The 14590-nt window shown below is 35.0% G+C and overlaps 1 protein-coding gene across 4 annotated transcripts in view; it reads right to left on the reverse strand.

Annotated features, from left to right (window-relative positions):
* The window catches only part of DMXL2 (Dmx like 2), a 169547-nt gene that overhangs the window by 15513 nt on the left and 139444 nt on the right, over positions 1-14590 (reverse strand). For 2 of the 4 annotated variants that reach the window (XM_036917781.2, XM_036917783.2), the window contains exons 27-33: positions 13515-13642; positions 11448-11696; positions 8405-8583; positions 3476-3606; positions 2848-2933; positions 2235-2436; positions 1301-1418 (exon numbers count right to left, since the gene is read on the reverse strand). In XM_036917781.2, coding sequence (XP_036773676.2) covers positions 1301-1418; positions 2235-2436; positions 2848-2933; positions 3476-3606; positions 8405-8583; positions 11448-11696; positions 13515-13642 — 1093 coding nt within the window. Of the gene's footprint in view, positions 1-1300; positions 1419-2234; positions 2437-2847; positions 2934-3475; positions 3607-8404; positions 8584-11447; positions 11697-13514; positions 13646-14590 lie in introns of all 4 variants that reach the window. The other 2 variants (XM_036917780.2, XM_036917782.2) reach the window with 1 other exon arrangement.

Genomic DNA, 14590 nt, shown 5'->3' on the forward strand with positions numbered 1-14590 from the left:
AACTGGCTTTTGGTAAATAACAGAGCCCTGACTGAGCAAGTATCTTTTATTTTAAATCTATTTCTTAGATTCCTACATTTTATGGAATTTGGACTCAGCAGATGCTATAGGAAACAGGAAATGCTATGAACAGTGGATTAAATGAAGTAGGAAAAGAATTTGGCTTGGTGATTTCCCTAACAAATTTGACATCAATAATTTCAATATCATCAGGGTCTTTTGTCATCAAAAAAGCTTGTTAAGATTCAAAAGAATCTCTGTAGTTCATTCCCCTTCTTCTTCATTTAGATAATTTTCAAATCCATAGAGAAAATAAATGACTGTTCACAAAGGCTGACTACAGTTACCATTTAGGTAAGTGGATGACTTCTGAGAAGAAGGAGTCCAGTAGGTTTAATGGAAAGGGAGAAGCATTTCAGTATTTTACCTTGGAAAACTGAGGCATGTAGACTGTCCCTCTAGGTTTTCACTTTTCTAAGTAAAATATAATTCATTTTTCTTTTCTTACAGATTTTGTTTCCCAAATCTTTAATGCTGACACTCTACTCGGAACACTCTCCAGATTGCCCATTACCTCTTAAAATGGCCAAATGGACTGAAATGTTCATTTTAAGGATCTGTGTACCCCTTATTTTTATAGGGAAGAGATCATTTTAAGTTCTAAAGTGCCAGTCTCCCAACTTCCTGATTCTTGAGCCCTGTATATCATTATGTTACTAATTTATATTTAGCTTAAAAATCACCATGCAATGCAGAACCTCTGCATCACTTTGTAACAGCAAACTTTCTTCATTGTGTATATATTTCCTTAGTTTATTCTCTCACAAAATTATCCTAAATTTCTTGCTTCTAAAGTTTATCTTGTTCATTTCTAAATGCAAAATAAATAAAATTCTTTTAAGTGGCTATGTTACATTTTGAATTAAGTGATATTCAGAGACTCTTAATATAGAACACACTCATTTATATATCAAGTTCCCCAAACCATCCATCACCATGTTTATTACACCAAAAAGCCCAATGGCAAATATTACAAAGGAAGTACCAACTTTCACTTGATTATACCTGATTTATCAAGGGAATTATGTTGTTTCATTGTTACGAAATAAAGACTGTAAGTTTTTATCTTAGAAGAATTCATTGTAGTTTGGTAAATTACCGCCCTTAATGTATGAAGACAGTTAGATAAGTTCTAATGGAAAAGTAAATTTCAAAAAAAAAAATCAAGGACTGACTTCATTAGAAATGTTAAAGAAAAATTAAACAAAAATTACAACAGAAAGATTTTTTTTCCAAATACCTCACTCTGCTTTCTTTTCTTAGTGAAAATATATCTAATAAATGTCTCTTGAAGGACTTCTTGTTTAACAAGGAAATGCCAAAGTCGTTTGGCTGGAAGTGCAGAAGAATCCCGGGATCTATTAAAAAAAATTAACATATCACACTATTTTAACTACAGAAAGTGTGTTTCATATTTGCAGATTTTTTAAAACCTCCATTAAATATTGCAAAGAAGATACAGAATTAAGCTCAATAAAATTTTACAATTTATTTTACTTTTAATTTTTAGTTCTTCTAAATACCATTCTTTCATCTAGCAATTAACTGCCTAATATTCTCTGTATGAACAGGCTGAGCTGATAGTCAAATGAATCTCTTATTATTCTCTTTTTAAATTATACAGTTGGTTGGTTCTGTTGGTTACAGCACATCACCAATGATTATAAAGTCACGGATTTCAGTTTTAACAGCCTAACAAGTTTAAAAGGCCTTGTTCCTTCAAGCTTATGAGCAACACTCTTAATCACGGACAGCTGTCTTAGAAAAAGCATGCTGCTTATTAAAGGGGGCCAAGATGGGCAGGAAGAAGATCAAAACATCAGTAAAAAACCTTAATGTGTTCACTGTTAAATTATTGCCACAAGGTCAGCAGCACTTTGTTTGCATATGTAGATTATTATCCCAAAATATTTTTGTAAGAGTTCTTAAAATAATGTTTTAACAATACAAATTTTTCTCCTGATTATAAAAGTAATATGTCTATTAAATTATAGGCAACACTGGGAAAAATAATTTTCTGATTTCTGATGTTTTCCTCAAGTATACTGCTGGAAATAGGATTCCAGGTTCAAAGTTATGAGTGTTTTGAAGGCTACTGGCATTTTGCCAAACTGTCTTCCAGAAAGGTTAAACTAAGCGATAATTTAGGGATCAGCACTGAAGAATGTTCTTACTTGAATGGAGTGTTTTCAGGTTCTAGCATTGCTTTATTTCGAAGAATAGCTGGTCCAGCTCCCACTGAAAGGTCAGTTGGGTATGTGTTGATATAGTTAGGGGGTGGGCCTTCAAACTGATCCATTTTTTCTTGTAAGATCTGTTCCCAGTTCTCCAAGTTTTTAATCACAGCAGTACCTAATGGCGATGTTACAGGCAACTCTAAAAGGTGACAGAATGTGTTATTTTACTGATAAAGAATGTTGATGATAACCCACATATTTACAAAATCTGAATTCTTACAGCCAAAATCTCTGAAAATACACATAAACCTGAAAATGGGTCTCAAATACCATTTGGATTCTTAATACTTTTAATAAAACAGGCCAGTTATCTAAAATGAACCAAGAAAATGTCCAGCTTCTCTGCTTTTTCTTTCAACCTTCTAGGTAGTCAGTGATTTTTGCTATGAATTAAAACAATAGACTGGAGTCTAAAATAAACAAGGCCTCATAAAATCTCCACTGCAGTATGTTTTTTAGCACCAAATGCTCTTTCATATAGATTTTTGTGAAGAGAAACTTGATGGTAATGTTATATTTAGTAACATAAAATTTCAAATTCCAAACTTACCAGAAAATTCCAATCCAGCAATGGGAAAGAAGTTCTTGACATTGTGAAGTGCTAACTTAACCATTGTCAAATGCAGAAGAGCCCAGCTGTTCAAGGAGGAACAAAAAAAATTCTCCTTTATTGAAAAACACAGCCATGAGAGAAGCATAGTAATGATTCTTGTCAATTGATTATTGAGTCCCCAGTCCAAAAGAAAGATTTTTTTCCTAACTTACTATACAAAAATAGCACCTCTGTAATCTCTGAAGATAAAAGATATGCAACAATGTATCTCACTTGGAATATTTGAAAATTACCTAATGGAAAAAGATTTACCACACAGTCACATGGAATCTAATAGCACATCAATGGGTTATAGATTAAGTTCTAATAGCACATCAATAAATTATGTATTTTTTCTCACTAAAAATGTTTGTATTTGCACTCTGCATAAGCTATTTTTTGAAACTGGATGTGGAAGAAGTACTCTACTGTCTAGATATTAACCACAAAGTTACAGAATTCCCAGCCTGAAAATGACAGTCAGTTCATGTATAAATTCATATTAATAATATTATTTTAAATTAGTAAGTCAATATTTTCTACCAAAAAAAAAAGGCAAAAAGGAAAAGGGAAAAGCCTTATTTACCTATAGGAATTTGGGTCTTGGTGCTCCTGAATTTGTGTATCTGAAAAAAAGGCACCATCTTCTTCTTCATCACTGTGAATGCTTTCATCAGAATCATATACAACGCCACTATCAGACAAAGGGAGAAACGGCTGCAATAAAAGATAAAAGTTATTTTCTAAACACATAATTGGGTTATTTTTGTCCTAACTTAATAGTGAACATGTTAAATGGTGTCTAATAAAAATTTTCTTTCAAAAATGATACTAGACCTAGAAGAGTTAAGAAAACCAGGTGAAATTTTTAGTCAATAAAATAATTGAGTAGCTAAATACAACATATACTTTTAGAAATCAAGTACTTTTCTTATGTATCAATATAGCTAGTCAGAAAAGTCTTTTTAAAAAGATACATTGAAAAATAAAAAAATAGCAAAGGAAAAACTTTATGAAAACCATGAGAGAGCTATAGTGAAGGAAATCACAAATCCTTCTAAAACATATGAGACCAAAACATGTAAAAACTATAATTCTTTACAAATTAATTTAGAACTTTTAAGTAACTGCAGTAAAAATCCCCATGGGGATTTCTTTCTCTTTTTTGAAACTTAATAATGATTCTAAAATTCATTGGGAAGAAAAAATAGACAAGATTAGCTGAGAACTCTTTTAAAAGTGAAAGATACCATTTCTTAGTGGATATTAATTGCAGTCTAGCAACTGACTGATGGAAAAACACAGTCGAAAAATATATGTATAAAAAACTAATTTAAGACAAAGAAAACATAAGTCAGTGAGAGGAAAGAAAGTTAGCTATGTGTGGGGATAGAAGGTAAAAAGGGCAACAAGGCTGGTCCTCACTTTATTAGGTAAATAGAGTTAAGAGTAAACGGGGAGGAAAAGGAAGACAAGGAAGAATATACAGGAGGAGGGGAATAAGATGATAAAAATAAACATTTATTGGTGGAAAGGACCTGCTCTACTTAAGAAAACATAACAAATCCAAGTACAGATAGTTATGATAAGAAAACTTTTTAAAACTTTTATGTCAAAAACATCATAAACAAAATTAAAAGGCAAAAAAAATAAAGTGTCACAAGTAAAATAAATTGATAATATCCTTAGCCCATTAAAAAGGTAAGGAAAAACACTATACTCCCATTTGATAATTTAGTTAAGAATATGAAGAGTTAATTCCTCAAAGTAGAAAATCAAATGGCAGTAAGTTCATTAAATGTTTTGAAGTCATCAGTAGGAAATAAAAATGATTTAATTCATCAAATTAACAAAAAAAAGCACAATACTTAAGGGTGAAGTCAGATACACTCACTGTTCTCAAGAAAGTAGAAACCAATAATCTGGAAATATTTTCAAAAACCTTATTTAGGTTTACACCTCTGACACAGTACTTCTAAATGTAAAATCAGAACACAAACAAGGCTTATGTGAAAAGATAGTAAGGCTTATCTAAAAGTGAAAAAAAAATACAGCTAATATCTGATAAGCAAATGATTATATAAACTACAGCATATTCATCAGATGTAAGAGTTATTTGGTCATTGGAAATGAATCTTACCTATAGACAATGATGGACCCAGTGACCAGGGGCAGCCCCTACACCTTGACTGGTTTCCAAATATCATTTCTCACAAAAAGGGACCAGGCTCTTTGGAGAAATGGTTGTTCCCAGGCTGGGGCAAGAAATGTACTACAGTAACCCAGAATAACTTAAACTAAAAAGGAAGAAAACTTAAAACCTACTGGAATAATTCTCAAAAAGATCCAGGAGCCTGACTGGAGAGGCTCTCACTGGCAAGGATAGGTTATCCTGGGCATCCACAGAGCAAGAGCAATGGATCAAAGCACATAAAGTATGTTTAAATCCAGAAGATCATGACACAACTAGTGACAAAACAAAAACAAAATTCACCGGCTTCCTTTGAAGGATGCTAGAGAATCAACTCCTCTCTTTGAAAACTGGTACATAAAAACCAAAGAATAAAACATTTATCTGGTCTTTCTCATTCAAAATGTATTTCAGGCGATCAAGGGAAGTATTTCAGCAAATAAATGAAGAATAAATGAGATTATTATCATAATTTTAAAACCCCCATTGAAGCAAGGAATTTTGGCAAAGATCATCAACTAATACCAGAAAAAGAGTGCTTCCTGATGGAAATATACTTCATAGGAAATATTACTCCTAGGAAGTAATCCCACACTCCCCTTTCCCTATCCAATCTGATAAAAAAAGCTGCAACAGGAAATACAGTAATTCAAGAAACATGTTCAGAAGAACAAACAAAACATGCCATCAGCAAAACCCACTGTCTATAGGAAAAATTCTCTTGAGGGAAAAAAAAAGATAAATTTAAAAGAAAGAGATAGAGGTGAAACCTATAGATTAAGAGACTTAAGACATATCTACCAATTGCAATATATGAATCTTATTTTGAATCTGATTTAACAATTGTTCAAAAGCATTTATGGTACAATTAGAAAAATGTGAACACTCTGGATAAGTGATACTAAGGAAGTGTGTGTGTGTGTCGGGGGGTGTATGTGTAAGATAATGCTAGTGTGGTTCTGTTCAAAATCCTTCATTTTAAGAATAATGAAATACTTATGAAATTTTATGATGTCTGGATTTGCTTTCAAACAATCTGAGGAGTGGGAAGAAGTATAAATATAAGATCGCACATGAGTTGGTAATTTTTGAAACCAGATGATGGAAGCTGTCTCACCTGAGGTTTTCAGTCCCGGGGAAGTTCACTGTGGATTCGCTGAGACCAAGAAATGACAATGGAATGTTCTTGGGGTAAAAGGGTTTATACCAGATTTATTATCACTGCAGTAGGTTGAGCACTAGAATCACATCTGCGTCCAGCAGTCTGCAGGTCCGTAATCCTCCATCTCTGCCTCTCCCCAGAGCACTGGGCAGAGCCCTTTATATAGTGACTCAGTCAATAACAGCTCATTGCCTACGGGTGTGGAAGCATTAGCCTAGCAGCAGGCCAGTTACATCATCAAGTAGTTTAGGTTCAGTTGAGAATCCTGGCCATAGGAACTTTCATTTTCCCCACAGTAGATAAGGACTCACATGCTATTATCTCTACTTTTGTATATGTTTTCCATAAAAAAAGTTTTTTTTGAATGACAGCTGTGATACATTTTTAATGGTATGATAAATTGTTTATCTAGTAATGTCAACTGAAAAAGTCAAATATAAAAACTACATACACCAATACAGTGATATAGTTTTTAAAATATGAGGGTAAAAGAATAGAAGCAAATTTGCCAAGTGTTATCTTTGGGTAGATGAGTGCTTTTATTCCTTTATATATTTTTGCATTTTCTCAATTTTCAATATTTATATTAATCAGGGAGGAACATTTTTTTAAAAAGGAAGTTAAGTTGGCATGTTACTATTTACAAATCTTAGTGTTGCTATCATTCACATTAATGATGCAATGGGCTTTCATAATGACAAAGAAAATTTTCAAATTAGAAAGATGAGGGGAACTGCCTCTATGTTTTTAAGAGTACTTCATTAGCTTAAAACAATTAAATACAACCCAGTCAGCAGCCTCCAGGGATAAGCCCGAATGATCCTGGAAGCATAAATTGGAATCCTCAAAGAGTGCAAGCCTAGAAATTTGCACTCACAATTTGCCTAACCCACAGGCTTTCAAACTTCAGCATACATCAGCATCACCTGGAGGGCTTGTTAAAACACAAGTTGTTGGTTCCCACTTCCAGATTTTCTGAATCAGTAGGTCTGAGGTAGGACCCAATTATTTGCATTTCTCACAAGTTCCCAGGTGATGTTAATTCTGATAGTTCTGGGGCCACCCTTGGAGAACCACTAGCATGACTCAACTCTTTAGGTAGAAAAAAATAAGACTTGTTCAAAACTCACCATGAAAGACTTTTTAAGGATGAACTTAACTTACCAAAAACAGTGACATGAGCACCTCAAGAACTCTTAGATGAGTTCTAATAAAAACTTTAAAATGGGAGGAGGTATGATGCAAGATATATCTGTTATTTGCACACACAGTAAGATGAGAACAGTGTGAACACACATAAAGAAGGAAATGTGGAAGGTGATTGCTTGAAAAAGCGAAGTACAGAAAAGCAAGTATTAGCATGCACCCAGCATGGTACAGAATGGGATTATAATGGACCTAGTCACCATGAGTATTCTGATCCCCAGAGAAAGTATGTCATCTGGCCACACCATGGCCTGATGAAACCCCCAAATATCCATCCATCTCCTTTTGCTCTAATTCCATGCTGACTGACGGAACTATTGATAATCAAATGAAGGGAACTTGGATAATAGAAACAAGTACTTCAGTCCAAAGAAAAGGATGACACTGATCATATGTTAGTAACTGACTTTTGGTTTATACCTGTGTGGGGAAAATAGAAGTTCCTATGGCCAGGATCCTCACCTGAACCTAAACTACTTGATGATGTAACTGGCCTGCTGCTAGGCTAATGCTTCCACACCCAGAGGCAATGAGCTATTATTGACTGAATCACTATATAAGGAGCTCTGCCCAGTGCTCTGGCGAGAGGAGGAGGATTATGGACTTGCAGACTGTTGGATGCAGACATGATTCCAGTGCTCAACCTACTGCCAGGAGCATACAGCCGGGTATAAACCCTTTGACCCCAAGAGTGTTCTGTTATCATTTCTAAGTCTCACTGAATTCATAGTGAACTTGCCCGGGGTTGAAACCTTCAGGCAAGACAACCTAAATCCCCCACAATTTTAGTTTGTCTCATCCATATCAATAATGAATTCATTTCTGGATTTGAGAGATTAAATGTATAAACTATGGTGATTCAATCCAGGAGATACCCCAATATTCCAATGTGATGCTTATACAAGAGTTAATAAAACAGACATGTATAAAAATCTTGGCCTTCTCATACCCCTTACCTTTGCAACAAAATAATCCCACATACTAAGTTCAGGAGGAATAAACTTTTCCTTGTAAGACGGTCTTTCTGCAGGCACTGGTGGTGGGGTAGCATCTTTTACAGGTCTTCCAGGGACCAGCATTCGCATATTAAATCTCCTACGGTGTTTATCTATGTCTTCAGAAGGAACAGGAGGTGCTAAATAAAGAGAAGAAAACAACCAGCACTTATTTACCATTATGGATTCAAATAATTAATCTTCCTTTTCATCCTACTCTTGCCATGTTTTAGTCTAGACTAAATCACCACATCTGTGCTTGGAAACTTTTCAAGTTACAGCATCAGTTTTCCACCAATTGTAGCAAAAATGCAGATGAAGAGCATAAAAGGACATCTTGCCATGGAGCAGCCTATGTGCTATAGAGAATGGGGATAAAGTCATTCTATGTACAGTGTATTTAATAAATGGTAGATTCAATAGTAAGGAGAATGCTTGAGTGATTATTTCTGGCTATGTTGTTTGAGAAAGAGTCACTGAATATGTAGGATGTAAAGTATGCCTTGAAAAAGAAGGGCAGAAGCTCCATGTAAGAAGAGGAAGGGACAACAGAAACAAGTGACCAAGGGTTTGGGTGAATAAGGAGCGAACTACCTGTCAGGCAGGCATCAGTGGGGGGAATAACCAGTATGGTCTAGAGCTAGGCTAGGACTAGTCTGTGGATATGAAGCTGGGAGCTTATCCTATGAGTGATTCTCACTAAAACTTCTTGAGCTAGCCACGTGGTGAGGTAAGGTTTACCTGATGAATTACAGAGGAAGATGGAAAAGGACATAAACAGGGCCTGAGGTAGTATGGTTTAAATGATGGGTGGTAGTGACTGAGAGGAAGGGCTAGATATAAGGAATACAAAAAAGGATTACCAGAAGAAGTCAGGAACTGGACAGGGGAGGACCAGAAAGTAGAATTCAACCTGCTCCTCCCTAAACTCCCCATCACAGAAAATGATAATTCTACCTCAACTCTTCTTTTGCTCCCATATTCCACACACAAGTCATCAGCAAACCCGTAAACTGTCCAGAATATGACCACTTTTCACTCTTCATGACTACCACCCTAGGCTAAGCCATGTTATCTCTTTTTTAAATTAAAGTAAAATTTATGCACAGTTAAAGATTTTAAAGTGTCTCATTCAGTGGCATTTAGTACATCCACACTGTTGCACAAGCACCATCTCTATCTAGTTCCAAAGCATTCTCATCACCCTAAATGAAAACCCATACCCATTAAGTAGTCACTCCCCACACCTTCCTCATCCCAGCCCCTGGAACCACCAATCCTGCTTTCTGTCTCCATGATTTACCTGTCCTGGATATTCCATATAAATGGAATCATACAGTGTGTGGCCTTTTGTGTCTGGCTTCTTTCCCTTAGCGTAGTATTTTTGAGGTCCATGCCGTTTGTGGCATGCATTAGTACTTCATTCCTCTTCATGGCTGAGTAACACTCTGTTGAATGGCTGCACAGCATTTTGTCTCTCTGTTCATTCCTGATGGTGACCCGCAGTTATTAAGTGACTACAACAGCCTCCCACGTGGGCTCCCTACTTTCATTCTTCTTGCAGTCTATTCCCTACATAGCAGCTAAAGTGGGTGTTTTGAAAACCTAACTCAGATTATGTGACTCCTCTGCTTAAAACCTTCCAGTAGCTTCCTAGTTTACTTTAGAACAACATTGAAATCCCATTACCATGGTCCATGAAACCCTAAAAACCCCACCCCCAGCTACTTTTCTTGCCTCATCTCTAACTGCACACCCTTGGTGCATGATAGCTATTCTGGCCTCCTCAGGCCTATATCTCATGACCTTTGCAGTAACTGCTCCATCTACCCAGAATACTCTGGCCCCAGATCTCTGCATGGTGTGATCCCAGACTTCCCTAGGTCTCTGCTCAAGTGCTCTCTCATCTAAAACGTGTCTTCTGACCATCCTAACTGTACCCATCCCGTCATCACTTTCCACTAACTCTGCTATATTTCTGTCATAGTTCTTCTCATACCTGAATTATTATTCTTTTTGTTAATGTGTTTATTGTGTGTTTATCTCCACTAGATGTAAGCTTCATAAAGGTAAAGGATTTGTCTGTTTTATTCACTCCCATGTTCCCAAAGCCTAGAACATGGCCTAGCATACAATAGGTGTTAAGTGAGTGGAAACACAAATGTATACTCAGGGGTTTTAAGCATGGATGATTTGATGAATGAATTATCATGAAAAAATAACAGAAAATTCAGGAAGAGAAAGAAGTGATTTGGAGGGAAAGTTTTAAATTTAAAGTAGAGTACAACCATGTAGGAAGATAAAGATTAAGATCCACATATAATGGGAGAAGAAGCAATGGGAGTTGGTAATATCTCCTCCCTTACTTTGACTACATAGGAACCTAATCGTTTAATTCAATCTTGGGCAGTAAGAACACAGGTTAGAACCTGTGGTATTTACACTCATTGTGCACTTCTTCCCCATCTGAAATGTGACCATTTCTAAGGATAAGTTAAGATAATTTCTATGTTTCAGCACAAAAATGGAAACCTTTCCTATGGCATGAGTCTACATCTCACCATAACCTACTATCTTAAAAGGTGGAATGAAAAACATATTCTAGTTCAAAAGGGAAGAATACACACACACGAGATGGAATTTTAAAAATGAGCATGACTGAAACTATCTTGTACATAACTATAACCTGAAGCCAATTGCTGGTATGCTCTGTAAATATTATGAGGATTTATTTAAAGCTATCCTTCTTCTATGCCCTCATTCCTTAACATAACCTCCTCACTTACCTTTACTTTACCTTTCCTCTATTTGTTTTTTATCCCCCTCAAATTTGCTCTGATTTACCAAAACATGTTACAGTGAAACTATATTTTTTATTCTAACGTGAGTTTAGTTACTTACTATCCTAACAAGACTGGTAATACTTTAAAATCACTGATTTTCAAAATAAAAAATTTTTAAACATTTAAATTACATTTATTTATTGGCATTAAATTCATCTTACCTGAAATGTTCTCTGATTGTTTTTGAGGTTTTACAACAAGTTTCACACCTCCGCCAAAAACAGCAGCCCACATTCGATTATTTAATGGGTGGGCTGCAAGCCGAAACAATTCACTGGAGGAGTTTGTGGCGAGCGCATGTATCAATAAACTCAAATAAACAGCAACAACAGCTTCGCACAGCAGAAAGTTCAGTTTGGGCTGGTCTTCATCTTGGGCTGAGCTCAAGAGACTGATAAGTGAGCTCACACCTGAAAGGACATATGATATCGTAAGAAGTGTATCAGCACAAAGCTCCAGAAGAAAAATCACCCACATTTCCAATTTAACCAAAATTATATGTCTATATTATACAAAAAATATATATATCCATAATTTGAGCAACAAAATAAATGATAGGAATGGATATAACCTGTAAAATAAAATAAGAGTCCATTAATCTATATTGATGTAAAAGATGAGTGAACAAATAAATAAAAAGGGGAGAGGAGATAGCTCTTCCTTATAGTTCAATTTCCACTTATAAGTAGAAGGACTGATAGAATTGGAAAGTCACCATCTTAGTAACCCTCACAGCAATATCTGATTCGGGCAAGTCTCATCACTGGATGCTGAAATTAGTGGGTAAAAGTACCTTTTTCACAGTCACAAACTATCTCTTCAAATGATACTAATTGCCAAGGAAAAAGAAATAGTAATTTTACAAAGGAAAAAATCTGGCAGAAACTCCCTCATGAAATGATCAAAGTTAACACTACTAGTAATGGGACCAACTGATGTCATACACCTCTAGAAATTTTGTACTGAGAAGGGCACAATATCTCGGGTGATATCTCTGCCAAAAATACATAACCTGAATCTAATAAAAGATCAGAATAACCCAAGAAAGTTATTCTAAACTAAGAAAACATCAGAATAACCCAAATTGAGAGAATTTCTGAAAAATAAGGGCTAATACTCCTCAAAAATGTCAAAGTCATGAGAGACAAGGAAAGAATGAGAACTACTCCATATTGAGGAGACAACTGAAACACTGCAACTAAATGTTATGTGGAATATATTTGTGGGATGGCTGGTGAGATTTTAAAAGACAGATTAGAAGAAAGTTATAATGATGTTAAGATGCTGAATTTGATAATTGTGCTATGGTTATGTAAAAGAATGCCTTTTTATGAAAGACACTGATATATTTAGATATAAAACTTCATTGATATTTGGACGTTACTCTCCAAATATTTCAGAAATACACATATATACATATACATTAGGTAACTGAGTGGGAGAAAGAGAAGGAAGGAATGATAAAGCAAATATGGAAAATGTTAACATTAGGGGGTATGAGGGTGAAGATTATACAAAAATTCTTCATACTATTTTTCCAACTCTTTTAAGTCTGAAATTATCTCAATAAAAAGCTAAAACAGAAATGTATTTCTAGAAGCATGCATAAATGAATTTTAAATCCACACACTGACACTGTCACTTCTTCCTACTGTCACTCTTCATAATAATCATTGACATGTAAACTCAGAGTTATAAAGCAAGTAGAGAAAAAATTAAATGGCACATCCGACTAGGTAAGGGTGTTGAAAGAGAGTGGAGAAGGTGTGGAGAGTGAGAAAGCTAACAAGAGGAAGAAGGAATGGCAGACAGCATGACCTCGGTGCCATAGAGTGGCCACTCCTACCCAAGTATCTAAACTCACACTCTTGAGAGTAACTGTATTTTCTTTGATACAGCTATGAAAATAGCTCTCAGATACTGCTAAGACTCGAATTCAGAATTTCTGAGGATAAGGAAGGTGATGTGCTCACTCTTCTGAAGGATATTAACCTTGCTTTTTTATGTTGAGCAACACAGCTGGTTTCTGAAGTCTTAACTTTCTGAGTCTTCAGACATTACAGCAGCTAAGAATTCTTAATCCAAGGCAGAAAGCAACACCAAAACAAATGAGAAACTATTCACCAAATCCACAAATAACAACAATCAGGATCAGTTAGTAGCTTTTTAAAAAGGAATTGCCAAATAGAAGATTAAAAAAAAAAAACAGCAAAAACTTAAGTTCTCACCAGGCCACTGAGCAGGAGAAGAATTTGGTGTTGCGTGTTCTTCAATGCTTTCCGTCCGCAGCCTTCGACGGTCACTTAAAAGAAGTCCTTGGTAAGCCATTCCTGTGAACTGGTTTCCTTCCGTCTGACTGCTAACACAAGTAGGTTCATTTATGTGTCGTCTTAACAGAGGTAACATGCAACTGCACTTTATACATGTTTATTTTATATGATTACAATAAAATAAAACTCTTAAAACTGAGTTTACTATTCTAATAAGATTTTTAAAAGTTCTTGAAATTAGTCACAAATCTTTATTGACAGTTTTTAAAATAAAATATCAAACTACCAAATTTTACTCTGTTGTGCACATGACATTTAGCCTTTTAAAATCTTTTCCAGATGCCACTTAATACTTTTAAATCTTTTCTATATTCACCCATTTTTATTTTAAAAAAAAATCTGAGGTAAGGAGACTAATGTTGGTACTAGGATATATTAGACAAAGGTTTTGTTGCACTTCTTAGCTCTGTACAAGCTTAGCTCTGAATTAAAATATGAACTGAAATCTAGAGAATCACATTTTAGAAATACCTAATCCTAAAGCCTAATGTACCTAAATACTTACTTCCCTTTGTTCAATATTTGAGAAAATACAAAAGCATTAAGAAAAGCTGATTCCCCTAAGAGTAAATCACAGACTAAGGACTAGAAAATGCACAGTAAAAAAAAAAAAAGTATTTCAATTCTCACTGGTACCATTTTAACCAGTGGCTGATATTTAAAAAGTCATCTTTGATCACTAAGATGACCACAGTCAACTACCTCTTTTTTCCCTTATTTACATTTCTAAGTCTTTGAAGTTACTTACCTATGTACGTACGGCTTTATTAAGCTAAAATCGGACAATGGGCCATTTTGAGGGAGTAATTCCTTATGCAATATCTAATCTTCTTCTCACAAAAGCGCTGCTAAATTTACAAGAAAAATAATCTAGACATATGCTAAATATAAATTTAACGTGATTCTATTTACATTACAAACTTTTCATTTATTAATATAATTCACTTAAATCTGGGTCATCTTTCCAAGTGATT

Source organism: Manis pentadactyla, chromosome 11 (assembly GCF_030020395.1).
Source record: "Manis pentadactyla isolate mManPen7 chromosome 11, mManPen7.hap1, whole genome shotgun sequence".
Lineage (NCBI taxonomy): Eukaryota > Metazoa > Chordata > Mammalia > Pholidota > Manidae > Manis > Manis pentadactyla.